Raw genomic sequence first — 24,376 nt, 5'->3', positions numbered from 1 at the left:
TACGATTCATCTAATTATGTACAGGGGGCAAGGACGATTTTGTCATTCCGTTCACTCAATAGTCATTGCCGGAGGAGGAGGGGGGGGGGGGCACTTGCTATTTTTGTTCAATAAACATAAGCCCATGAAAACTTAAGTGGACAAGTGGTATTCCCTAATTGGTCGATTCTGGTGTTCCTTAAATTTTGCTATGGATAATGATCAGAATGATGATTTGAGTCCCTCTCTCTATCGGCATCATCATCATCGTACAAAGAATTATGATTGATCCGATCAATCCCAACTGTATGGATCTCCATCAATGTCATACACATAGCTTGGAAATAGTTTGGATAAACATGCATCTTAGATGCCGACGTTGCTCGCTTTCCATAGTTGTGGTTGATCGGATCAATCGCAAATCTTTGTAAAACGGGGCCCAGTAGTTACGCTTTCTCAGATACTGTGGAACTTTGAATCATGCCTTGACTCTCCCTCTGAATTCCAAAGTAAAACCACATCCATATCAGCTTTAACGAGCAGAGAAAATATTGGTTGAACGATTGTTTCCCGGATTGAAAATCTGTGGCATTTATTTTTTCCATCCGTCAACGCAATAAGCAGCTTTCGAAAAATAAAGGCGAAGAGTTGAAGCAATGTTAGTCATTTAAAAGGAAAAATCTCGTCTTGCTTGTATCATTGTTAGTTTTGTTCTCATCGATCGAAATTGTGAGTTTCGGTCTTTATCAATTGCCAATGATAATGATAATGATTATTATCACTATAATGTTCTTAATGAGTGGACGCAATCACATGCAAAGATAATAATGTATTTGCTTTACAAATGTACAATAGATCCAAAATTTGTAACGCTCCCTCGACTGCTCGAGAGCTCTTCCTCTGACGCATATATATATTTTTATGTATTCTATAACAATTTGTTATGAATCATATGATGAATTGATATTCTTTTTTTTACAGAAACGCGACTGATATAATGTGTTTGATGGACAGGCTTTATTTAACATGTCTGAGAACAAAGAACTTTATTGAATGAATTATACATGAAAACATTACAGGAAGGCAGTTCGCAATTGACGTTAACGAATTAATTGAACACTATCAAAACTTTTCCGTCTGAGATAGATTTTCGCCAAATAGTCCAAGAGCATTAGGGTTTAACATTAAAATTTCTTGGTAACAAGCTGATTTTTTCAGCATAAGTCCAGGAATATGCATAGAATACCATACTAAAAGTCCTTATAAATACTCTTTACACATAGGGTTTTCGTACTCCAAGATGGCATCCAAAATGACCGCCATTCACAGAAAAAGGACATAAGTCATTCATTATCCACCCTAAACATCCAATCTCGGTGCATATTTCATGGTTTAAAAGTTTTTTATTTGAATTGAAACCATTATAATTGTATTCACCCTGAAGGTTTTATCAATATTAAAAAAAATATGCAAATAAACCATTCCTTTAAAGTTCCTGGTTCAAACTATATGGGTTAATGAAGAGGGTTTACCATGAAAATCATTTGGTGTCAGTAAATAAGAAAAATAGCTAAACAATACTGTTAGTTTGGTGAATATCCATTAAAGAACAAGAGGGTTATAAAGTTTTGATTTGTTGCGTCATATGCAACCGGTTTGTCGTGTTAAATTAAGACTAAGTTTCATGAGGAAATTAAAATCATTTAGAAGGGGATACGATATGGTGTGTCTGATGTTATTTTGAATGCACAAATAAAATCGATTCAAATAATTAAGAAAATGGCATTTATCTATACTACATGCCAATTAGAGCTGATCGCTTGCGACCTAAAAAATACATTCTTTAAAAATTCACAACTTCATTTCGCCAAACCTTTCACAATGCAATTTTTCTGCAGTTGTCGACCTCCAAATAAACTTTACGTCAGGGCACAGTGAAAAGTACTGGTGGGGGCACTCGCAGCCCCCAGAAGAAAATACTAGAGTAAAATTTGAATGTTTTCAATCTCAAATCAATCAAGTGAATACTTTCTGCCATGAACGTGATGAAAATCCTTAAAACTTTCAGATGACGAGATCTCGGACCATGTCTTGTCTGCATCCCTTAGAAAAAGATGATGAGATGACAAGATCATGGAACTTGTTATGTCTACCTTCTGAAGAAAGAATGGTCAGGGCCCCGTGGCACAAAGGTAAACGATTAATTGCTAAATGAATTGGCCTCTCAGGATCATCCTTATGTGGGAATTTCGCTTGGTAGACTGACCATAAGGAACCAATCAAATTTGCTCTTTCAAATTAGCAATTAATCGCTATCCTTTATGTTACAGGGGGGGTGGGGGAGGCAGATGACATGATCTTCGATCTCATCATGTCAATATAAAATGATGAGATGACAAGATCTCGGATGTAGTCATGACCGCATTCCACGATTTTGGATCTTGTAATGTCCACATCCCGAGAGAGAGGTTATCGGATAACGAGATCCCGGATTACATCATGTTGGAAAGACGTTCATCTCTTCTATAAAAGATGAAGTCTGAAGGGACTGATAATAATTTCAGCCGTCAAAATAAAACAGAAACCGTTTTGCTCCGGCATTTCACAACTATAAAATACAAAAATGCAAGCCTATATAAAAGAATCTCGGTTATGTAATTTATTATAATCAGATAAAACTGTATGCGAACAATAATGGGCTAGAAAAAAAAAGGAATTTGCTACTTAACGACCACTCCACAAGCGCTTTCTATACATCTAGTCACTCATTCTTATTTATAATATACAATATAGGAATTAAACAAAACAGATTTTGCTTAAAGATTTTGATGAAGAGAAAAGATAAGCCAAACCTCTTTGTCAAAGAACACAGTGATCATTGGTACTGATTAATGTCTGAGTAAATTTTATATCAAGAATTTGTATATCAAAAGTTAAATTCTTCCATACATGGACAGATAAAATTTAAGTATAAAAACGCATGCATTCGTATACAAACTGATGATAGGTTCGTTATTGAAAGTGATGTTTAGTCCTGTCGGTAATTAAATCTCACAGTTCAAATGCCTTAAGTTAAGGCCTTGTCACACCGCCGAGCGACCGCTCCAACAACGCTCGGGCGGTGTGATCATGCCTTTAGCAGAACAGTCAATTTGGACTATTATGCCGGTATGTAAGCGCCGTGTTGATACTGCAGCGTATACTCTTTATCAACGTTCGTCTCGTCGACACTTAATCCGCGGGATTTTTTTTATTATCAAAATAAAAAAAAATCTAAACCTCCCCGGATCATGCCGGCATGTTCTGGAGATTGCCATGTTAGATTTTTAGGAATCGTGTTGGCGTGACTGGGGTTTATATTTCTTGCATATTTAGCATTCTGTCTCAACCGTGAGGACCATATGAAATTCATTGTTCTGAGTTCCTTTGGGGGCTTGTGGTTTAATGTCAGTCAGCCCATGATTTGTTTCAGCGGTACAGTTCTCATACTTTATGCTGTCTTCATGTCTATGCTTCCGAGCACTCTGTTCAATGGTTTCCTCGTAAGCATGGTCCTTCGGGAGTCCTGGCTCGTACACAGGCTCGTATCCACCATGAACAACATCCGAGTCAACATCAACATCAATCTTATTCTCGGGTTCCAGACTATCATAGTCACTTTCCTGTCCCTGCTGGCTATCGCCTCCATCATCAACGTGTTCATAGCCGCCCTCGCTCTGGTGTTTCTTGTAAATCTCTTCATTTTCAATCAGTTCCACCTCCAGTGGTAACGGAGGAAGTTGCCGGCCACTTTTCGTCGTGGGATGTCCCGTGTTATAGCTAGTGGATACCGGCTCAAGTACGACGGTGTTTACGATCTTATCCAGAGTCGACCCGTTGGAACATCAGTTGTCCGTGCTTCCTCTGAGTAGCGAATAGCTCTGCAGCTTCAGCTTCAGGACCGGACAAAGGTTCATCTTTTCCTTGATTATCACGTTTATGCCTGTAAAAAAAGGGCAACAAGGAAGACTGATAATGTGGAAGTCCTATCTGCCTATAGGTCTACTTCATCTCAATGACAAGAGTCGGGAACGATGTATACATTGTGTTCGGGAAGCACTGAAAATAAACAACGAGAGGCAGAGAGAGACAGAACGTGTGCTTGAGGGGGGGGGGGGTAGTGTGAGTGGGATAAAAATGGGGAAAGTAATATGAGATAGGAGAGGAGGAACTGGTGAGGTGCTATAGTGCTTTGGTGTTGGCTAGTGTACTTTTGGTAGGGGCAGCGAAATTTAGCAGAAGAACGGTAATACAGTGTCATCAGACTGTGTATTCTTATTGATGTGCAAACTACAAGAATCGGGAGAGTCATGATTACCATTTGTCTTACTTCAAAAAAAAAAAATACATTAAGATTCCGAAAATAGTATTTGACATTCTTTCTTGGATTTCTCATGATCCATAAAAATAGTAAAATTAAACAAATGAAAATAACAAGTGGAATGCCTCTGGCCGTCTCACCTGCATCACGCGGTTCAATATAGCAGCAGTGCTGACTTTGAATACTACTCTAACTCGCACAAGATGTTCAGTGATACATGGTTACTCTTATGTCCACTTTTTATGAACTAGACCAATAAACTTACAGAGATATGATGGTTATTCAACAAAAAACCCCAACATGGCCAAAGTTCATTGACCTTACATGACCTTTGACCTTGATCATGTGACCTAAAACTCGAACAGGATGTTCAGTGATACTTGATTACTCTTATGTACAAGTTTCATGAATCAGATCCATAAACTTTCAAAGTTATTATGGTAATTCAACAGATACACCCAATTCGGCCAAAGTTCATTGACCTTTGACCTTGGCCATGTGACCTGAAATGCGCACAGGATGTTCAGTGATACTTGTTTACTCTAATGTCCAAGTTTAATGAACTAGACCCATAAACTTTCAAAGTTATGATGGTAATTCAACAGATACCCCCCCCGATTCGGCCAAAGTTCATTGACCCTAAATGACCTTTGACCTTAATCATGAGACCTCAAACTTGCACAAAATTTTCAGTGATGCTTGATTACTATTATGTCCAAGTTTCATGAATCAGATCCATAAACTTTCAAAGTTATGAGGGGAAATCAACAGATATCCCCAACTTGGCCAAAGTTCATTGACCCTAAATGACCTTTGACCTTGGTCATGTGACATGAACCTCATGTAGGATGTTCAGTGATACTTGATTAACCTTATGTCCAAGTTTCATGAACTAGGTCCATATATTTTCTAAGTTATGATGACATTTCAAAAACTTAACCTCGGGTTAAGATTTCGATGTTGATTCCTCCAACATGGTCTAAGTTTATTGACCCTAAATGACCTTTGACCTTGGTCATGTGACATGAAACTCTAATAGGATGTTCAGTAATACTTGATTAACCTTATGGCCAAGTTTTATTAACCAGGTCCATATACTTTCTAAGTTATGACGTCATTTCAAAACTTTAACCTCAGGTTAAGATTTGATGTTGACGCCGCCGCCGCCGCCGTCGCCGTCGCCGCCGTCGTCGGAAAAGCGGCGCCTATAGTCTCACTTTGCTTCGCAGGTGAGACAAAAACCAACTCTATAATCTACCCTAACGATTCTCTGAATGAGAGGCGGAGCTTAGTGGTCACAAAATCTGAGAAGAGTGGACCTTCGTAAAATACAGTACTGCAGAGTGTTGCTGCCCTCTACATTCGTCGGTACGCACTTAGATTCATTAATCAAGGCTAGCGCGTCACAAAATAATAATTAACTGCCTACATTGGGGAAAATTTTCATGTTATCAGAGAAAATGGGTTTCCAGGTAAAAAATATATATTTCATTTCCATCTGCTTCTTTTTTTCTATTTCGCCAAATAACACAATCTAAAAGAGTTGTTGTATAAACCAAATGATGCATGTCTTCATTCCTCCTTTATGCGACCTTTCCACTCTCGTTGAGGCTCTGTTTAACCCATCGCATTTAGTCTAAAACGACCCCGTGCAATGGATTGAACAGAGCCTCAACTCGAGTGAGGATAGATCGCACAATGAACCAATGTGCAAGCATCTTTTGTATACTATATATAATAATATAAAAAGTCATACATCCACAACAAACGGGAATGATTGAAAATGTAATGGTTTTATTTGCATCTCGTAGACCTATTTTTTTTTCTCTATGATCCCCAAATGAGGAACATTAGTTTGTACATACAGCCTGTATATTGCCATATACATTAGTCATATACAACAATATAAAACAATAAGCACTCATACGTCTGCTGTATGGTAAATACAAAATCTCTCGATTTATTACTATAGATTTTTTTTTTATCTATCAATTCTGAAAGTTTTTTTTGCGATACTATTATGAAATTGGTGATTAAACTATTACCGTTTCTTCAAGCAGTAACGTCCTATTGCTACTGACGTTCCGATGATGATGATAACGACCAATATGGCATTGATGATGATGACGGTTGCTGGATAATAGGAAAGGCCATAAAGAATCATACTATAAACATGAAAGTTTGTGAATATATTTAATTACTCCTTGTTCATGCAAATGCCACTACTTCTGTTGCTGGTAGCAGAAGTGCAGGAACTACTAACAACATCATTTAGGATTATTACTATCACCAACAATATCTTCACTATACTTAATTTTCTTTACAACATAATCAATTTCCACTACTACTACTGCGACTAATGCTACTACTACTTCTTCTACTACTACTACTACTACTACTACTACTACTACTACTACTACTATTACTACTACTTCTACTGCTACTACAACTACTGCTTCTACTGCCTCTACCACTACTACTACTACTGCTTCCTCTTATTCTTATTCGTCGTCTCTTCTTCTTTTTCTATTTACACTCAGCAAAAAAAGTTCTTGGACACTTATAAAAGTAAAAATATTCCATATAGATATTTGATTAAAGGCAAATTATTGTATGTCAACATGACCAGACAATATTCCTCTTCCAGTATGACATGAAATTTTCATGTGAACAGTCATGCATGGGTGGTTAAATGCTTTAAACAATAGCAATGTCAGTAGAAGAAAATTGCAAGAAATGGACCAGTCAGTGCATGGCTGGTTACAGACATTAACAATACCAATATTTTGATTAAAGGCAAATTATTGTATGTCAACATGACCAGACAATATTCCTCTTCCAGTATGACATGAAATTTTCATGTGAAAAGTCATGCATGGGTGGTTAAATGCTTTAAACAATAGCAATGTCAGTAGAAGAAAATTGCAAGAAATGGACCAGTCAGTGCATGGCTGGTTACAGACATTAAACAATACCAATATTTTGATTAAAGGCAAATTATTGAATGTCAACATGACCAGACAATATTCCTCTTCCAGTATGACATGAAATTTTCATGTGAAAAGTCATGCATGGGTGGTTAAATGCTTTAAACAATAGCAATGTCAGTAGAAGAAAATTGCAAGAAATGGACCAGTCAGTGCATGGCTGGTTACAGACATTAAACAATACCAATGTCAGTAAAAGAAAATTGCAAGAAAACGATCAGCCATTCTTTCAGTTGTGAAAGTTTATGTGGCATCAATATCCATTTAACGATAAAAGCAAAGTTAAAGTCAAATACCACTCTAAAAGTGAAGAGAAAGTTATCCACCTTGGATGCATCACTTCTCCACTGGATTTTTAAGTTAAAAAATGTTGATGAAAAATGTCCAATTTAAGTATCTTGGCATAAGCAAAAGAAAATTCAATATCTCGTTTGTCCATCCTGGCTCTGAATGAGTGCAGCACATCGATGTCACATGCTTGTCACAAGTCGGCGAATTTGCTCTGGGGTGATTCTTCCCGGTTTCAAACCGCCTCGATCACAAGAATTCCCGTTAAATTACGGGAACTGTTATCGGCTAATCACACCGCCCCGAAACATACCCTTCGGGATAAGTTCCTGAAGTTACGAGCATGCGCATAGTATGGTCTGATAAGCAGGCAAGGCGCGAGATTCAAAATCACTAGCCCAGCAGCCACCCACAGCTCCCGCGCCCAACGACACGCTGGGCTAAAAGTTCCAGTAATTTGCTTTCACATCGCCAAAATACCTGCGAACTTGGAAAAATCCCCACGAAAGTTCTCGTAATTTCGCCAAGTACGTACTATTTAGCGGGTATTTTCTTTTGGGGAGATTACACGTAGTTTGCTTTCACATTACCAAAATACCTGGTATTTTCTGATCGGGGTAAATTTCCCGATCAGAGAATACCTGGAACTGGCGAACTTCGAGGCGATCCATGAGAAGAAACTGTTCGAATCAGCTAGGAAAATCGGTCAATCAAAGAATTCAACCAGGAGACAGTAGGCGGTTTCAAACCGCCTAGATCACAAGAATCCCCGTTAAATTACGAGAACTTTTTAAGGCTAAAAAATACCCGTTAATTATTCCTGCATTCACACCGCCCCGAAACACATCCTTCGGGATAAGTTCCCGAAGTTACGAGCATGCGCAGTGTGGTCTGATAAGCAGGCAAGGCGGGAGATTCAAACTCTCTAGCCCAGCAGCCACCCACGCCGCCGCGCCCAACGACACGCTGGGATAAAAGTTCCCGTAATTTGCTTTCACATCGCCAAAATACCTGCGACCTTGGAAAAATCCCCACGAAAGTTCTCGTAATTTCGCCAAGTACGTACTATTTAGCGGGTATTTTCTTTCGGGGAGATTACGCGTAGTTTGCTTTCACATTACCAAAATACCTGGTATTTTCTGATCGGGGTAAATTTCCCGATCAGAGAATACCTGGAACTGGCGAACTTCGAGGCGATCCATGAGAAGAAACTGTTCGAATCAGCTAGGAAAATCGGTCAATCAAAGAATTCAACCAGGAGACAGTAGGCGGTTTCAAACCGCCTAGATCACAAGAATCCCCGTTAAATTACGAGAACTTTTTAAGGCTAAAAAATACCCGTTAATTATTCCTGCATTCACACCGCCCCGAAACACATCCTTCGGGATAAGTTCCCGAAGTTACGAGCATGCGCAGTATGGTCTGATAAGCAGGCAAGGCGCGAAATTCAAAATCACTAGCCCAGCAGCCACCCACGCCGCCGCGCCCAACGACACGCTGGGCTAAAAGTTCCCGTAATTTGCTTTCACATCGCCAAAATACCTGCGACCTTGGAAAAATCCCCACGAAAGTTCTCGTAATTTCGCCAAGTACCTACTATTTAGCGGGTATTTTCTTTCGGGGATATTACGCGTAGTTTGCTTTCACATTACCAAAATACCTGGTATTTTCTGATCGGGGTAAATTTCCCGATCAGAGAATACCTGGAACTGGCGAACTTCGAGGCGGTCTGAAACCACCTACTCTTCAAGATATCCGGCGTTATCTCCGAGAAGAATGGGACATCACCCCAGAGCAAATTCGCCGACTTGTGACAAGTATGCGACGTCGATATGCTGCACACATTCAGAGCCAGGGTGGACAAACGAGATATTGAATTTTCTTTTGCTTATGCCAAGATGCTGGAATTTGACATTTGTTTCATCGATAAACTTTGATTTAAAATTCTAGTGGAAAAGTGATGCATCCAAGGTGGATAACTTTCTTTTGTCTTTTAGAGTGGTATTTGACTTAAAGTTTGCTTTTATCGTTTGATGGATATATGCCACATAAACTTTTACAACTGAAAGAATGGCTGATCGTTATCTTGCAATTTTCTTTAACTGACATTGCTATTGTTTAATGCCTGTAACCAGCCATACACTGACTGATCCATTTCTTGCAATTTTCTTTTACTGACATTGCTATTGTTTAAAGCATTTAACCACCCATGTATGACTGTTTACATGAAAATTTCACGTCATACTGGAAGAGGAACATTGTCTGGTCATGTTGACACACAATAATTTGTCTTTAATCAAATATCTTTTAATATTTTATAAGTGTCCAAGAACTTTTTTTGCTGAGTGTATATCCACTACTACAGTACTACTTTACACGGCTGATATTGCTTCTTCTTCTCCTCCTCCCCTACTTTATTTCCATTTGCACTATAAATGACTATTTGAATATAATTAAATTCGTTTTATTTTCTTCATTTAAAGTGGAATGGTAGATACATACTCAATAAATCAAAAGATCCCGTAGGAGTCAGCGTTGCCCGGTCTATTGTAGTACCTTGATAAGGGAGATAGATAGAAGGGGGGGGGGTGGGGAGGGCATATAATAGAAAGAGAGAGTGGGAGGGGGAGAAGGATAGAGAGAGAAAGAGCAGTCAACTTATTGGAATAATGCCTATAATTTTCAAATGGATCAAGTACCAGTAAAATACTGAATCTATCGTCCCACCTAGAGCTAACATGCTCAAATTGCTGTTAGCAACTCGCAATGATCACCATTTTAGATTATAATGACATAATGACATCGTAGCGAACGGACGTTTCAGTTACGAGCTCCCGAATTTCATCAAACTATTGTGAGAATTACGCCCATATACGCTCATGCAACGTTCATCTTGATGAGCAATGAATAAGTCAACAAGGGATTCTGCATACAATCTTCGCCGTGTACAGAAAAGTAAGAATTGGACACAAAAAATAAATGAAAACTGAGCCATAAACCAGAAAACATGGCCGCCGCACCAAGCACTGAACAAGTACCGAACGCAAGTAAGGCACCGGAACAGCATGCCGTGGCAAATGACTCCACCTCTACCATCGACCTGAGAGCCGAGGGGGGGGGGGCACTCGACCAAAAAAAGTGGTGGGGTCTGCGGCACGGCCGATGGTCGGACAGTGCTCTGCGGCCGCCTTTCACCTAAATTAATGCGACCGGAACGGCGTAACGAAAAATTTGCGAAGCTTTGGAGCGGATTTCTTCTTTTTTTTTCTCGATAAGAAGAAAATGCTATGCTTCGGAGCGGCTTTCTTTGTTCTTTCCCCAATAATAAAAAAAAATGCTATGCCTTGGAACGGAAATTTGAGTGTCAAAATTGGGGTCCCCTCCGCGGCACATACCCGCTATGCATTATACTGAATGCCCCCCCGCGGGTGGAAAACTAGATTCAGTCATCGGTGAATTAAACAGAATTAAGGCCGATTTAACGCAGACAAAAAAGGACGTTTCAGATTTGGAAGCGAGTACTAATTTTACAGACAACAGAATCGCCGCGATTGAGATGAATGAGATTCCATCACTAAAAAAAAAAAGAAATTAAAAATCACGAAGATGAAATTGAGGATCGAGAAGCTGATTCAAATGGAAATTCATCAAAGGAAGCAGAACTCATTAGTATATGGATTGCCAGACAAAAAAAATGATATTATTGCTACCACCCGTGACTTACGTTTGCTAACTTCTTGAAAATCAACCCCGATACTGCCTCTAGGATCCCTATTGTCAACGCTCATCGCTTGCCTGGTTCGACTCAGCGCATCAAACATCCCGAGGGTCAACGAAATAGCGAACCCTGCCCCATCATAATTCGCTTCGCTTCGATGCTGGACCGGGACCGCCTTCTACGTGCGTATGAGTTTCAGCCGCGTCAGCAGCAGACAGATCCTGCAGCCAGAGAGACCTGCAACCCGGAGTACGCCGGCATATCTATTCGTACCGATCTACCGCAGAAACTTAAGCGGGAAAGGGGACGAGTCGCTACTAATGCATACAAGCTTCGCCGCGAGGAAAATGTTAACTGATCGGATCCAAAATTACCCTGCAAACGCGGAAACGCGGTCGTGACGGTTCTCCGAGTACTGCCTGGACCACCTGGACAGCGTAGCGCAAAGACACTAAAGAGGCAAGTCTGTAATCGTCATTATCTCGTCATGAGTTTAATTTAGATAAAACAAAGATTTCTCTTGATATTAGTTAGCTAAACAGTACAAAATGACTTACAATTCAACCATAAAGCTTAATAGATCTATGATTCAACCTCGATGTCGCCCTGTGTTAAACTTATTTGTTTATTGTACACTCATCAGTCATGATGCGGTATGCATATATTGATTATTTTACGAATTGAGTCATAACGAAAATTAAATGTAATTAAGAAGAAAATGAATTAAAAAGAAAGCAAAGCTGAAGGAAAAGAGGGCAGATAAAGTCAGCGAAAATTTAGCTTTCTGGTGGACATACTTTTACTGATATTATACGTGCGTGGCTCTCGTGTGGGAAGGACGTGTGCTCCCTGCTACTGTCCCTCCGCGTTTTTAAGTTTTTTTAACCTTTGATTTGGTTTTTTATCGCATTTTTAATAAAGCAATTTTGTCAAGCAATATCTTAAAAGCATATCAGAAGCTTGTGTATAGTGATTTTTACAAAAAGATCATTTTTGAAGCGTTCTTCTTCATTTTTTTCTCAACGAGTTAATCGGGCTCCGAAGCGACTCGCCACTTGGGAGATCTAGCGACTCGTGAATGTGAAAGTGTGTGTTGCTGAGAGTGTCTTTACAGCCTGCTACATGATGATGTTGTCGGTCAAATCACTGAATCAGCAGTGAAAATTTGATTTTATTACACACTGCCTTTTTTTAGCCCGTGGTATTTTTAAAGATTTAAAACAATAACTGGACATCCCTTTTTTTAAAGAAAGACATTTTAATGAAAAGTCGAAAGGAACTGAACTTTTTAGCATAAACTGAGAAAGTCCACCGGACATCTTTTGGCGGGAATAACGTAACTATTCAGTGTCTACTTGGATTTGGTTTTGCAGTCTACAGAGTGGATCAGATAAGTATTTTACTCATCAATTTGTTAGCTAATTTGACGCAATGTATTCCTTAAACATTACTATAGATCAGAGGCGTCGATCCTGGGGGGGGGGGGGGATCGCGACATCAATGAAAATATTGGGGAAACATATAAAAAAAAAAAAATCCGGATATGCATTAAAAAAAAAAGATTGTAATGGTCAGCAAGCGAGATTGAGATACTCAACTCTTTCTTTATTTAAAATCGTGCTCAAAATGTCCGCTTTTCAGATTGGAATATAAACATTTCAGCTCACGCTTCGCGCTCGCATCATTTTTGTAGTAAAAACCCATACTTTTCATGATTAAATAGGTGAATGTAAATGTCCCGTTTTCAGTGATAAGCCTCAAAAGAACTCCTGCTTCGATTTGCAATCATCTTTTCTTGGATACATGTATATATCTTGTTCTTTATCAAAAACGTCCATTAAACTGTCATTTTTTTTCAGAGCGAAATATCAAAATTTTCAGCTCGCGCTTCGCGCTCGCATCTATTCTTCTTTTAGATACAAATCTTAATCATTGGTACCAAAAATGCTTAGAATATCAAGTTTTCAGGTCAGAATATAAAGAAATTTCAACTCATTCTCGGCACTCGTACTATCTGTGTAGTGAGATATGTATCCTCCTCATGAGTTACTACAAACAGTCCTAAACAGGCACGCTTTTCCTGTCAGTATACTAAAGAAATCAGAAATCGGAAATCAGAGCATGAGTTTGTGTCTAATAGACTTTCGGACGCACTGATCAATAATGTCAAGCAGTTTTGGTCTTACATGAAACGACTTGGCAATGGTGAGGCAGGCGTAGCAGATCTGATAGTTAATAACAAGATAATTAGTGATGGAAGGGAAAAGGCAGAAATCCTCAACACTCAGTTTGCAGGAGTATTTACACATGACGACTGTTCTAATATCCCGGAGTTGGGCACAATCAACATCCCAGCGATTTCAGATTTGAAAATCTATGAAGAGGGTGTACTCAAACAACTTCGGAACCTCAGTCCCAATAAAGCTCCAGGACCGGATCAGATTCCTCCATGGTTCCTACAGATGTTCGCGGATAAGTTGACACCTATTCTCACCGATCTGTTTCAAACATCAGTGGATACTGGCACCCTTCCCCGCCAATGGAAGGAGGCAAATATCTGTGCTGTTTTCAGGAAAGGAAATAAGCAATCACCAGATAACTATAGACCGGTTTCTCTGACATGTGTTCTGAGCAAAGTCCTGGAACACATTGTCCACTCCCACATCATGGACCATTTTGAAGACTAAAAGATTCTGGTGGACTCTCAACATGGGTTCAGAGTAGTCTGCAGGCACAGACCCTCATTGGAACTTTCATCAACAAGTGTGCCTCCACGCAAAGACTAGCACAGGCAAAACTTGCCTTCAGTACACAAGGCATGAGTAAGCTGCACATTCAGACCCTTAACTCGAGCGAAGGGTTTGCCTAGCAGACTAGGTTCAGAGCGAGGCGTTCTACAGAAACACAGTTGATTTTAACATTTAATGATGCAGCAAAACTCTTGATAGGCTATAGGGGAGATTCCATTCACATGGCAATATTGGACTTCACAAAGGCCTTTGATAGGGTACCGCACGAACGCCTCCTGGGTAAACTTAATCATTATGGAGTAAAAAGAAATCTCCCAAACTGGGTCCAGGGTTTCTTGACTGGAAGGACACAGAGGGTAATATGTGAAGGGAGTACGTCATCCTCGAAAGAAATTGTATCAGGCGTTCCGCAAGGAACAGTTCTCGGACCACTGATGTTCCTGACATATATCAACGACATGCCTGACAAGTTAAAATGTCAGGCTAGATTGTTCGCGGACGACTGCTTGTTGTATACCCAAGTGGCAAAAGAGGAAGACATGTGCAACTTGCAAGATGATCTCCGGTCGCTGGAAAAATGGCAAAGTACATGGAAAATGAGCTTCAATCCTTCAAAGTGCGCCGTTTTGGCAGTATCTAAGAAGAAATCGCCTCCTCTCAAGAATTATACTTTTTGTGGACAGGTGTTAGAAAAGACAATGTCACATCCATATCTGGGCGTTCAGCGGGACAATAAACTATCATGGAGGGAACAAGTGGATGATAAAACAGCTAACAATGCCCACAAAATTATGGTTTTGTCCAAGGGATGTCAAAGTCATGGCCTATAAATCCTTAGTCAGACCAGTATTAGAGTACCCAGGGGAGGGGGGCACTCGACCAAAAAAGTGGTGGGGGTGTACCGTGGGCGAGACAAAAAAATGGGGGCCTGGGAGAGGGCTTATTGTAAAAAGGAGTCCTGGGAACGGGCTTCAGAACTACAAATGTTTGTGAAAACGGGGGTCCTTGGAATTTGGGGTTTGCGATTGATATATTGACTTTAAACGCAACTCTTCCGGCAACGGACCCCATGTGACTGTCGGCATATTCCCAAATTGACATGATATTCAAATGGAAAAGATAAAGTCTAATGCTTCAGCTCATTGGGGAATATGATTTAATATTACCTTTTCACTCTCCGGTTTCTTTAACCTTATGTATATTCTTTTACGTGAATAATGACGTGGTTTAATACCCCCTTTAACATTACAAATACCTCTTGGATGGTCGGTGGGTTCTGCAGAAGACGGAGAGTAAGAGAGTGAAGGTTCTAGTGTCTCCAACCCTGTGACTTCTGTCCTTTCCAGTGTGGCTGTGTTTCCGGTGTTTTGAGTCGTAGGATGTGCTGTTTAATGAAATGATAACATGAAGCTTAGTTTAGTTTTATTCTTTATTAAAAAATCACACCCGCCAAAACCGACGGCCGGCCTAATAGGCCTATCAGTGATGACATCAAAATGTATAACAGTCACATACAATTACAGGAAAAATGAAATCATGAGGTATTCAGAAAGTACACGTAACATTTCAGAGAAAAAAATGTCAGTATGAAGAATCTATTAATCGCACGCCGTAAACGCATAGGCTTACAAGCGCTGTTAATGACCTGCCTCTGTCTTTATCTAGTCTGCTATGCAGATTCTGAATGGCTCGTGAGGTGGGATCTGCTACTGGTTTGCGAAGCAAACCAGCCTGCAGCCATAGTAGACCTAGCCTGCTATGCGCAGACTCCTTGAATCAGCTGTGGTACACACACTGCAGATGTGGGTCTACATTTGTAGACTAGTCTATATCTGCCTACTTATTTTCGGCAGTCTATTTCTTTCTCAGTCTTCTCTCACCGTCTCTTTTCTCTCTCTCGCCAAGGTACATTTTAGAAATCTGAAGTTCTGACTAGTAGGCCTATTTATTATGTAAAATCTGCAACGTTAACGAATTTCGGCTAGCATGGTTATGCCACTTATCATATGTTCAGGATTTATTGTTTTCTTTCATCTATGTACTTTGTGCCTTCGACTTTTTTAAATTTCGATGAATACATACCGTTTTTATTAGTAGTAATGAACAAAGGAAAGATCATGTAAACCATGGATCATTATTACAGGAAGTGAATACGATAAAAGGGGCGAAAGAGAAGGCTTCTGATATGAATTAAACTACCGGTTTGAAACCAATAGTGGATGAAACATTAAATTGAATCAATGAATTAAACGAGATTTAATTGAAATTTAACAATGAAGTTTAATTATGATTCTACGAAGTAAAGCCTAATCTGAGATATCATGTATGGGTTGCACCCTGTTACCGATCAAAACGCCACAAATTCAAACAAAAGGTTGCCATTCATATGCAAAAATGCTCATTCACCAGTTTTCAAAATGACAAGGCTCATCCAAATCGCTTACGGGAGGGAATTAGAGCTATTTGGAAGAAAAAGTTGGGTCGAAAAGAGCCGTCTTTTTTGGGTGTAAGAAATATATTGGAAATGAATTCACCCTTCACATGAATACAGGGTACAATAGCCTCCTTTTTGAGCAGATTTTAAATTTCTGCGTCAATTAATATCATTTCAGGTTCGCTGAAACTGATTTGAGATGGAACAGTAGTCTGATAAGGCCAACAGTCGAATTCTATATAATGATGTTGAACCGTGTTCAAGACCCATGGGTCTTAAGTACTCCGCTTCCAATGGGGGATGAACCGAGACAAATCTACCCGAAACAACGGGCAAACTTACCGACGCCGATTGATCTAATCGGCTTGTTTCTTGGACAGGTTTGACGGCCACGCTGGTCCGGATGGAAAGGCGGGGCCCGGTGTCTCCTTGGTGGGAATTTTCGGGGAGGCCTTAAATAGTTTCCCGGCATCGAACGGCGGCGTGAGTCACGGTACCCCTCTACTTGATAGAGTCTGGTAGCCTGTCGAGTGGGGCGTGCAAACCTCCTGCGGTTTTGATGGGGGGCATGTACACCAATGCCCAGCCGATGTGTTTCCTTTAGTTCCTGATCTCTGGGAGAGATTGTCCCCGAACAGCAGGCTAGAGGTTGAGGAACCCACCCTTACCGTGCATAGTGGGCGAAAAGCCGTATCAAACTCAGGCTTGATTAGCTCACGACGCCTCAAGTTCAGGTCGAAGCTTGCCGCCCCCAAAAGGGCAATGCCGCCCAGTAGCAGCTTGCTAGTTTGCCGTGGGTCGATGGAGGGGGCCTTATCTGGGTCGAGAAAGCCATCCGCAGCGCGGGCAAGTGGAGTTATCGCCTTGAGTAAGAGTGACTGGGTCTTCTGAAGTTTGTGGTCGAGTATTCGAGTTTCACTTTTTAAGATAGACCAAATCTGCAGGGTTGAGTCTGGGGGCGGATAGGGCCTTACAATTCTCAGGTCGGGGGAAAGCCTCCAACTTCCCCTTTAGAGTGTCCTCCTTTAAGCCAGTGGACATCAACTTGTTAACGACATCGACCAGTTTCTCTGGCACAGAAGCGCCGACCACCTCGTCTGCTTTCTCCACTAGTTCCGAGTACTCTCCTAATACACCTTGGTCAGCTCGGTCCTGAGTGGAGGGCTGCCGAGAGACAAGTCACTCGATGTCGTCATCGACATCATCTCCCTGCTGGTTGGTGGCTGCAGAGGTGGTTGGGAGGAGGGACAGAACAGTCGACTGTAAAGTCGACACAGCGTTGGCCAGCTCCAACATGCAGGGCGCATTTCCGACGTCTATCTCCGCCTCCCTGGCACCCATAGGTGCCGCGTCAGGGGGCTGCCGCGAGGTCTACCGGGGGTCATTAGACCCAGCGTCCGGGGGCGGTTTTGTTATGGTACACGGAGCTTGCTTGCCCGGCTTCTCCTTTCCGTCCTTGGCTGCTTGGCCGCCAGCCAGTGGTTGGGCCGGAGGCGGATGGCCCCGGATGCAGCGAAGGGCAGGGCCCGTTAAGTAAATCGGAGAGTTCCCGAGAGAGGTACCTGGCGTAGATCGGCACACAGAAGTACACTGGTGAATGAACGTGTTTGCTGTGCTTACATACGGTTGTACTTATTTGCATATGAGTGGCAGCCTTTTGTTGCTTTGAATTTGTGGCGCTTTGATCGGTAGCAGGTGTGCAACCCATACGTGATTCTGAACAATTAGGCTTACGAAGTAGAATACACATATAGGTATCATTCAGCCATAAAACGTACAGTCTGTTGGAGTTGCTGGAGCTTCTTTTGTCAAGACTGGCGACGTTGTTGTGGTGCCTCCACTTTGGATTGTATTTTGATCCGGTGACGTCATGGTAGAAGGTGCTAAGATGTTTATTAAAGATAAATATTCAACACAATGAATATCATGTATGACATGCGTATCTATTAATTTACAAACAAAAATGTTGATTTGAATAAACATAGAAAATCAAACTAGCATAACTCTGAAAATTCCATCAAAATCTGATGTAAAATAAGAACGTTATGACATTTAAAAGTTTTGTTTTTTCACAAAACAGTGATATGTACAACTCAAATGAGCCAGTCGATGATGTTCCACACTCGCTTTCTCTTTTGTTTTTTATTGTTTAAATTATACAATATTTCATTTTTTTTATGTAGATTTGACAATAAGGACCAACTTGACTGAATAAAATAGTATTATACAATGCTCATTCCACATGCTTGTTGGATTTTTCTCTTTTCATTCTGATCAACTTTTTGTTGGGGTGGACTTTTCCTGCGATTCGTAACCAGTGGCGGGTTACTTACGACGTCGTCGAGTAAAAACAAGTGGAGTACCTTTTATCAGTCACGCCTGCATTACGCGTTTCAATATAGCAGTAGTGCTGACTTTGAAAATGACTATGAAATAATCGCATACATTCGTAATTCCGAAGCTTTGTTATTCCGAAGGTTCGTTTTTCCGAAAGTTCATAATTCAGAAGGTTCATAAGTCCGAAAACGATATCTGAGGTTCGTAAGTCCGCAAAACAAAGTGAGGTTCGTAATTCTGAAGGTGCGTCAATTCGAAAACGAAATGAGGTTTGTAATTCCGAAGGTTCGTTAGTCCGAAAACGTAATGATTAACGAACCTTATTTCCTTTTCGGACTAACGAACCATCGGAACAACGAACCTTATTTCGTTTTCGGATGAACGAACCTTCGGAACAACGAACCTTATTTCGTTTTCGGATTATCGAACCTTCGGAATAACGCCACAAATGTTCGGATTAACGAACCCTTTACGTTTTCGGATTAACGAACATCGAGGTATAGGCAATTTTCGTGTTTCGGAATTACGAACCTTCGGAATGACGAAGTGTAACCGAAATCATTCACAAAAAGACCATTCATGTAACATGCTACTACGTTCATTGATCCTAAATGACATTTGACATTGATCAAGTGACCTGCGACTTGTGCAAGATAAGCAATGATACTGGATTACCCATATGTCCCAATTTCATTAACAGAGGCGCCGATCGGGGGCGGGGGGGGGGGGCGATCGCCCCACCAATGAAAAAATTAGGGGAGGGGGTGTGCAAAAATAAAACAAGATTGTAATGTTACACAGAAAGCGAGATTGAAATACACAACTTGTTCTTTACGTAAAATCGCGCTCAAAATGTCCGCTTTTCAGTTTGGAATATAAAAATCCGCGCTCGCATCATTTCTTTAACAAAAACCCATAATTTTCATTATTAATTAAATAGGTGAATAGAAAGTCATTTTTTCAGTTCTTAACCTGAAAAGAACACCCGCTTTGGTATGCAATAATCTTTTATTGGATATATATCTTGTTCTTTATTCAAAACGTCCATTAAACTGTCATTTTTTGGGATCGAAATATCAAAATTTTCAGCGCGACATCTATCGTTCTTTTACCCATCTTCATCATTGGTAACAAAAATGCTTAGAATATCAAGCTATCGGGTCAGAATATAAAGAAATTTCAGCTTGCTCTCGGCACTCACATTATCTGTTTAGTGAGATATGTATCCTCCTCATGAGTTACTACAAACAGTCCTAAACATGTACCTTTTTCCTGTTTTCAGGTCAGTATACTAAAAAAAGTCAGCTCGCACTTCGCGCTCGCATTATACAGTGCGTCCCACCAAAAACGAACCGAGATTTATCGATGATTAATCATAACTTAATCACAAATACAATAAGAAAATGATCTACCATTTTAAAGCTTAGAATCTCCTCTTTCATCTGAAATTAGCTGGATTATCTCACATTCACGCATGAGTGAGCAAAACAATTTGAAGAGGGGATACCAAAAATTTAGCGGGCTGTATCTGGGTTTCAAAAGGAAAACCACATTTTAAAAAGTTCAATACCTGCTCTTTGATTTGATATCTCAATTACAGGAAATGGTCAATAAATATCAAAGTTCTGGTTATTTTAAATAAGGCTTGAATTTCAATAATTTCATAGAATTAAGAGGTTCTACAGGCTAGCGTTCAATCTCACTGACACTCCGTTTTGTTGACGATCAGCCATGCATTAAGTCCTTAGTTAACCATGCGATAACTTCTGTGGGAAACCGGTGAAAACACGTTTATTTAATGGAATTATGGAAATACAAGCATTGATTCGAGAGAACATAACTTTTTTACTGCTTGACAATTTTTTGTGATTAAGGTATCAAATAAAAGAGCAGATATTTAACAATTTAGGCATGCGATTTTCTTTTTGAAATTCAGATACCCCCTCCCCCGCCAAATAAGTTTTTGGTCCTTTCTTTTTCACATTGGTAGGTCATTTGACTCTTGTATTTGTAATTCAGTTATGATAAATCATCGCTTAATCTCGGTTTCGTTTTTTCTGGGACGCACTGTATATGTGAAACAAATGGATGAAGTGAACAATCAAGGTTCCCCAGAGCTAACTACCCTTTGGAAAAATTAGTGATGCCAAAAATGTCCCTGCCGGGAATCGAACCCGGGCCCCCAGCTTTGGACGCCGGTGCCTTAACCACTAGACCACAGAAACGGGTTAGTGGCTAGGGCGACCACGATGCGATTAATCGTCAGACAGACAGATTTTCGACACTTTACCAATTATAATTTCCTTTTTCGGCCTTAGTCTCGCTCTGCTTTGCCGGCGACCCAAAAAGTAATAATTAATCTGTGAACCTTTATATTTACCATTTTCACAGACATCTCCAATAAATCCATCTTGACACAAGCAAGACTTGACTGGTGGAATTGTTGAGCCGCCTGTATATTCACAAGTACCCCCGTTCAGACAGGTCGCATTATGACAAGGGTCATCTGAAAAAGAACAAAAACATTCAACCCATATCTGTATGCAATATGTGTACAATACCATAGTAATATTACACACATCAAACTGAAAATCCGTTTTCACATAGGCCAATGTACAAAGTTATGAGAAGCAGTGGAAAGTATTTCTATGACTAATTAACATGATTAATGTAACCTCACCGACCAGAACCCACCCCAACAAAAACATCCTAGTCACAAACTTCAAGTCTTAAAAATGGCATTGTGAGTTATGATACCTTCTCATTCTATTGATAACACAGTTTTATCATATCTACCTATCTATTTGTTCGAATAAGCTTAAAGCCTGTGTAAAGCTTAAAGCCTGTGTATAGCTTTGGTAAAGGGTCAATAATGTGATTGATAATCGAATATCATCTAATATGACAGTCTAAATGAAGCGTAGAGACCGTTAGATATTTTTCCATCTGCACTTCTCTGAGAAAATTTCAAATATTCAAATGTTGGATATATAGCTCCCTCTCTCGGCGATACTTGTTTTAAATTTTAAAAATGGGCATTCAAGCACTTATCTTATAAATTTAGTGATTAGATATCCAAAAGTTACAGACAAAGAACATATCTTGAAAGTTTCAGCCCATTCCATGATTCGGAATAGGATTTAATTGAAAGACAAAAACACACAGATATTTTAATTTGATCGGGTGACCCGATCAAGTTAAATTTTCATGTAAAATCGCAAAATTTATCCTGTAAAACACATTTTCATTTCATATCCTCCACATCATAACTGTTATAGGGCATATCCATTCATATTAGCTAGCCATGAATTGGAATAGTGATAGGTGCATTTTGGTGGATTTACCAAAACTATACACAAGCTTTAAGGAATCATTGGCATTTGAAAAGTAATGCGATGAAAGAGGGTTCCGATTAATAGAAAGATTAGTGACGAACAATAATGGACCAAAAACACATCCCTGCTTACCATACTGACAAGTCAGCCCGATGTGGGGAGAATTACAATTGCAAATAAAGTTGTATGGAGTACTCTGAAGATTGTTGGTACAATTGCCTTTCCCATGACATGGGTTCGACGCACATGGGTATGCTGTAAGATTGTAAGAATTGTGAGGAAATTGAAGGCAAAAAACAACACAAATTGTAACAATAAAATTGGTTGGCAAGTAATTTATTTACAGTGGTAAATGTTAATTTTCCCTTAGAAAATTTCACAATAACATGAAAGATTAGCCCCGATAAGACATTACCCACTCCCTACAAAATATTTATCGGCAGCTACGATCTATGATTATGTGCGGCGGGCGACTGAACCAGTATTCTCCATGTCTAAATGTGGATGAAGGTTTGTTATTCGTTTAAAGGCATACTAGTATACCTCGATCACTCCATGGTTACATTTCCATATTGACATATCCTATTATATAGACGCAGTCGTATGATAATAGATGATAAGTTATGAATTATAACAAGTCATTGCAATAGCAAAAGGTCGAGTTCGTATGGTACCTTGGCAAAATTCGCGGTCGCATCTTTTACACGGGAATCCCGCAAGTCCAATTCATTATAAAAACAACGGGGAATGCAGGAATACTGCAGTGAAAAAGATCCGTAGTGCCTAAAAAGCAGAATTCTTGTTAAAACACGGCACAGACTTGGTGCTTGGAGTTATGGGTAAACTGCTGTTTTCTACCATATATTTTAAAGGGGTAATTTCTCACCATTTTCACAAAGGTTTCCGTAGTATACCGATAAACAGGTACAAGTTCGTACAGGAGAAGTTGATATGCCCTCTACGTACGAGCACGATCCGTTGTTCTCACATGGGTTTGTTGAACAAGGGTTAACTAAAAATACATTCACAAAAATTTTGATAGTGGAAAAAAGGTAAGTCTTTTCCTGACCTGCATCGTAAATATTGGTAGATTGTACTTTTATCGGTTATGGGTGATAACCTATTACCCATGGCTTACGACCTATTACCCATGTGTAATAACCCATTATCACATGCTTAGAATGATTTGGTAGCTATGGTAATTCCGATCCGAGCCACGTGAAAAGCATATGGCTCAAAGAATTTAGTGTCAGTGGTAGCGATCGGTAGAAACCTCCGACATACTCAGGCCAATAGGCTTAAGATATCGGCATACTCACGTACGTATTTGCAAGATCTATGTCGCATCCATGGTCATGTTTGGCATAAACTAGCTGTAGGTCTATATCTTAGTGTTTCATGGCATAAAATTCCAAGCGTAATTGTGACAGAGAAAGCAGGTAAAATAAAGAACGGAATGTATCCTTTACCATACTGACATGTCAGCCCGATGTAAGGAGAGGAACAATCACATGTGAAGTTATTTGCGGAGGCTTCCCCTTGGTTGTTTGAGCAGGAACCCCTTCCTTGACACGGGTTCGACGTGCATGGATAGGCTGGAAATATCATGGTTACAAAAAAATATTGATCGTATAAGTTTCGTAATCTTATGCCGTAAGTAGATATTGAAAAGTGAGAGAGCGTCAAGATTTGTAACATATAGGCCCACAGGATATCAGACAGCTTTGCCATTATTTCCTGCTTCAACGTCTTCATTTTATTATGCATGATTGTGTTTTTTGATTAAGCATGAAACCCATTAACACGAGCCTCAGATAAGACAATCACCCACTTCCACTGGTTCAAAACCTACTTATCTAAATATTAACCCAAAATGTGCATCTTGAAATATGCCGAAAACTCATCTGCTTTCAATCCGCATGGCAACTTCGACAAAATCAGTATAAAGTACACACCTTTCTCACACAATTCTCCGTAATGTGTTGGAGGACATAAACACTCTGGCAAAGGGGGAGATGTCACGCCATCAGTGGAGTATGTGCAAGTTGCTCCGTTTTGGCAGGGATTCTCATAACATGGATTCTCTGGAAAGAAAGAAACAATGATGGGTTGGTGATCTCATAGTGTAGTCTGTTGATCAGACCCGGCCTGCTGGAAGAAATACATAGCAAGTCACATTGGATGCTAA

At 40.0% G+C, this 24,376-nt stretch overlaps 1 protein-coding gene and 1 non-coding gene across 2 annotated transcripts in view; both read right to left on the bottom strand.

The window, feature by feature from the left end:
• Window positions 1–3,837: 3,837 nt before the first annotated feature.
• The window catches only part of LOC121430046 (neurogenic locus notch homolog protein 2-like), a 105,737-nt gene continuing 85,198 nt past the window's right edge, over window positions 3,838–24,376 (bottom strand). Inside the window, exons 33-42 of the mRNA XM_041627320.1 lie at window positions 24,144–24,272; window positions 23,658–23,783; window positions 23,075–23,200; window positions 22,321–22,443; window positions 21,234–21,359; window positions 18,295–18,399; window positions 15,338–15,466; window positions 10,117–10,170; window positions 6,385–6,472; window positions 3,838–3,961 (exon numbers count right to left, since the gene is read on the bottom strand). Of these exons, the coding sequence (XP_041483254.1) occupies window positions 3,838–3,961; window positions 6,385–6,472; window positions 10,117–10,170; window positions 15,338–15,466; window positions 18,295–18,399; window positions 21,234–21,359; window positions 22,321–22,443; window positions 23,075–23,200; window positions 23,658–23,783; window positions 24,144–24,272 (1,130 nt within the window). The remainder of the gene's footprint in view (window positions 3,962–6,384; window positions 6,473–10,116; window positions 10,171–15,337; window positions 15,467–18,294; window positions 18,400–21,233; window positions 21,360–22,320; window positions 22,444–23,074; window positions 23,201–23,657; window positions 23,784–24,143; window positions 24,273–24,376) is intronic.
• TRNAW-CCA lies at window positions 21,007–21,078 on the bottom strand. The gene has a single exon. It is a non-coding gene; the product is annotated as a tRNA-Trp (tRNA).

This window comes from Lytechinus variegatus, chromosome 1 (genome assembly GCF_018143015.1).
Source record: "Lytechinus variegatus isolate NC3 chromosome 1, Lvar_3.0, whole genome shotgun sequence".
Taxonomy (NCBI): domain Eukaryota; kingdom Metazoa; phylum Echinodermata; class Echinoidea; order Temnopleuroida; family Toxopneustidae; genus Lytechinus; species Lytechinus variegatus.
This window is presented reverse-complemented; position numbering and strand designations above follow the sequence as displayed.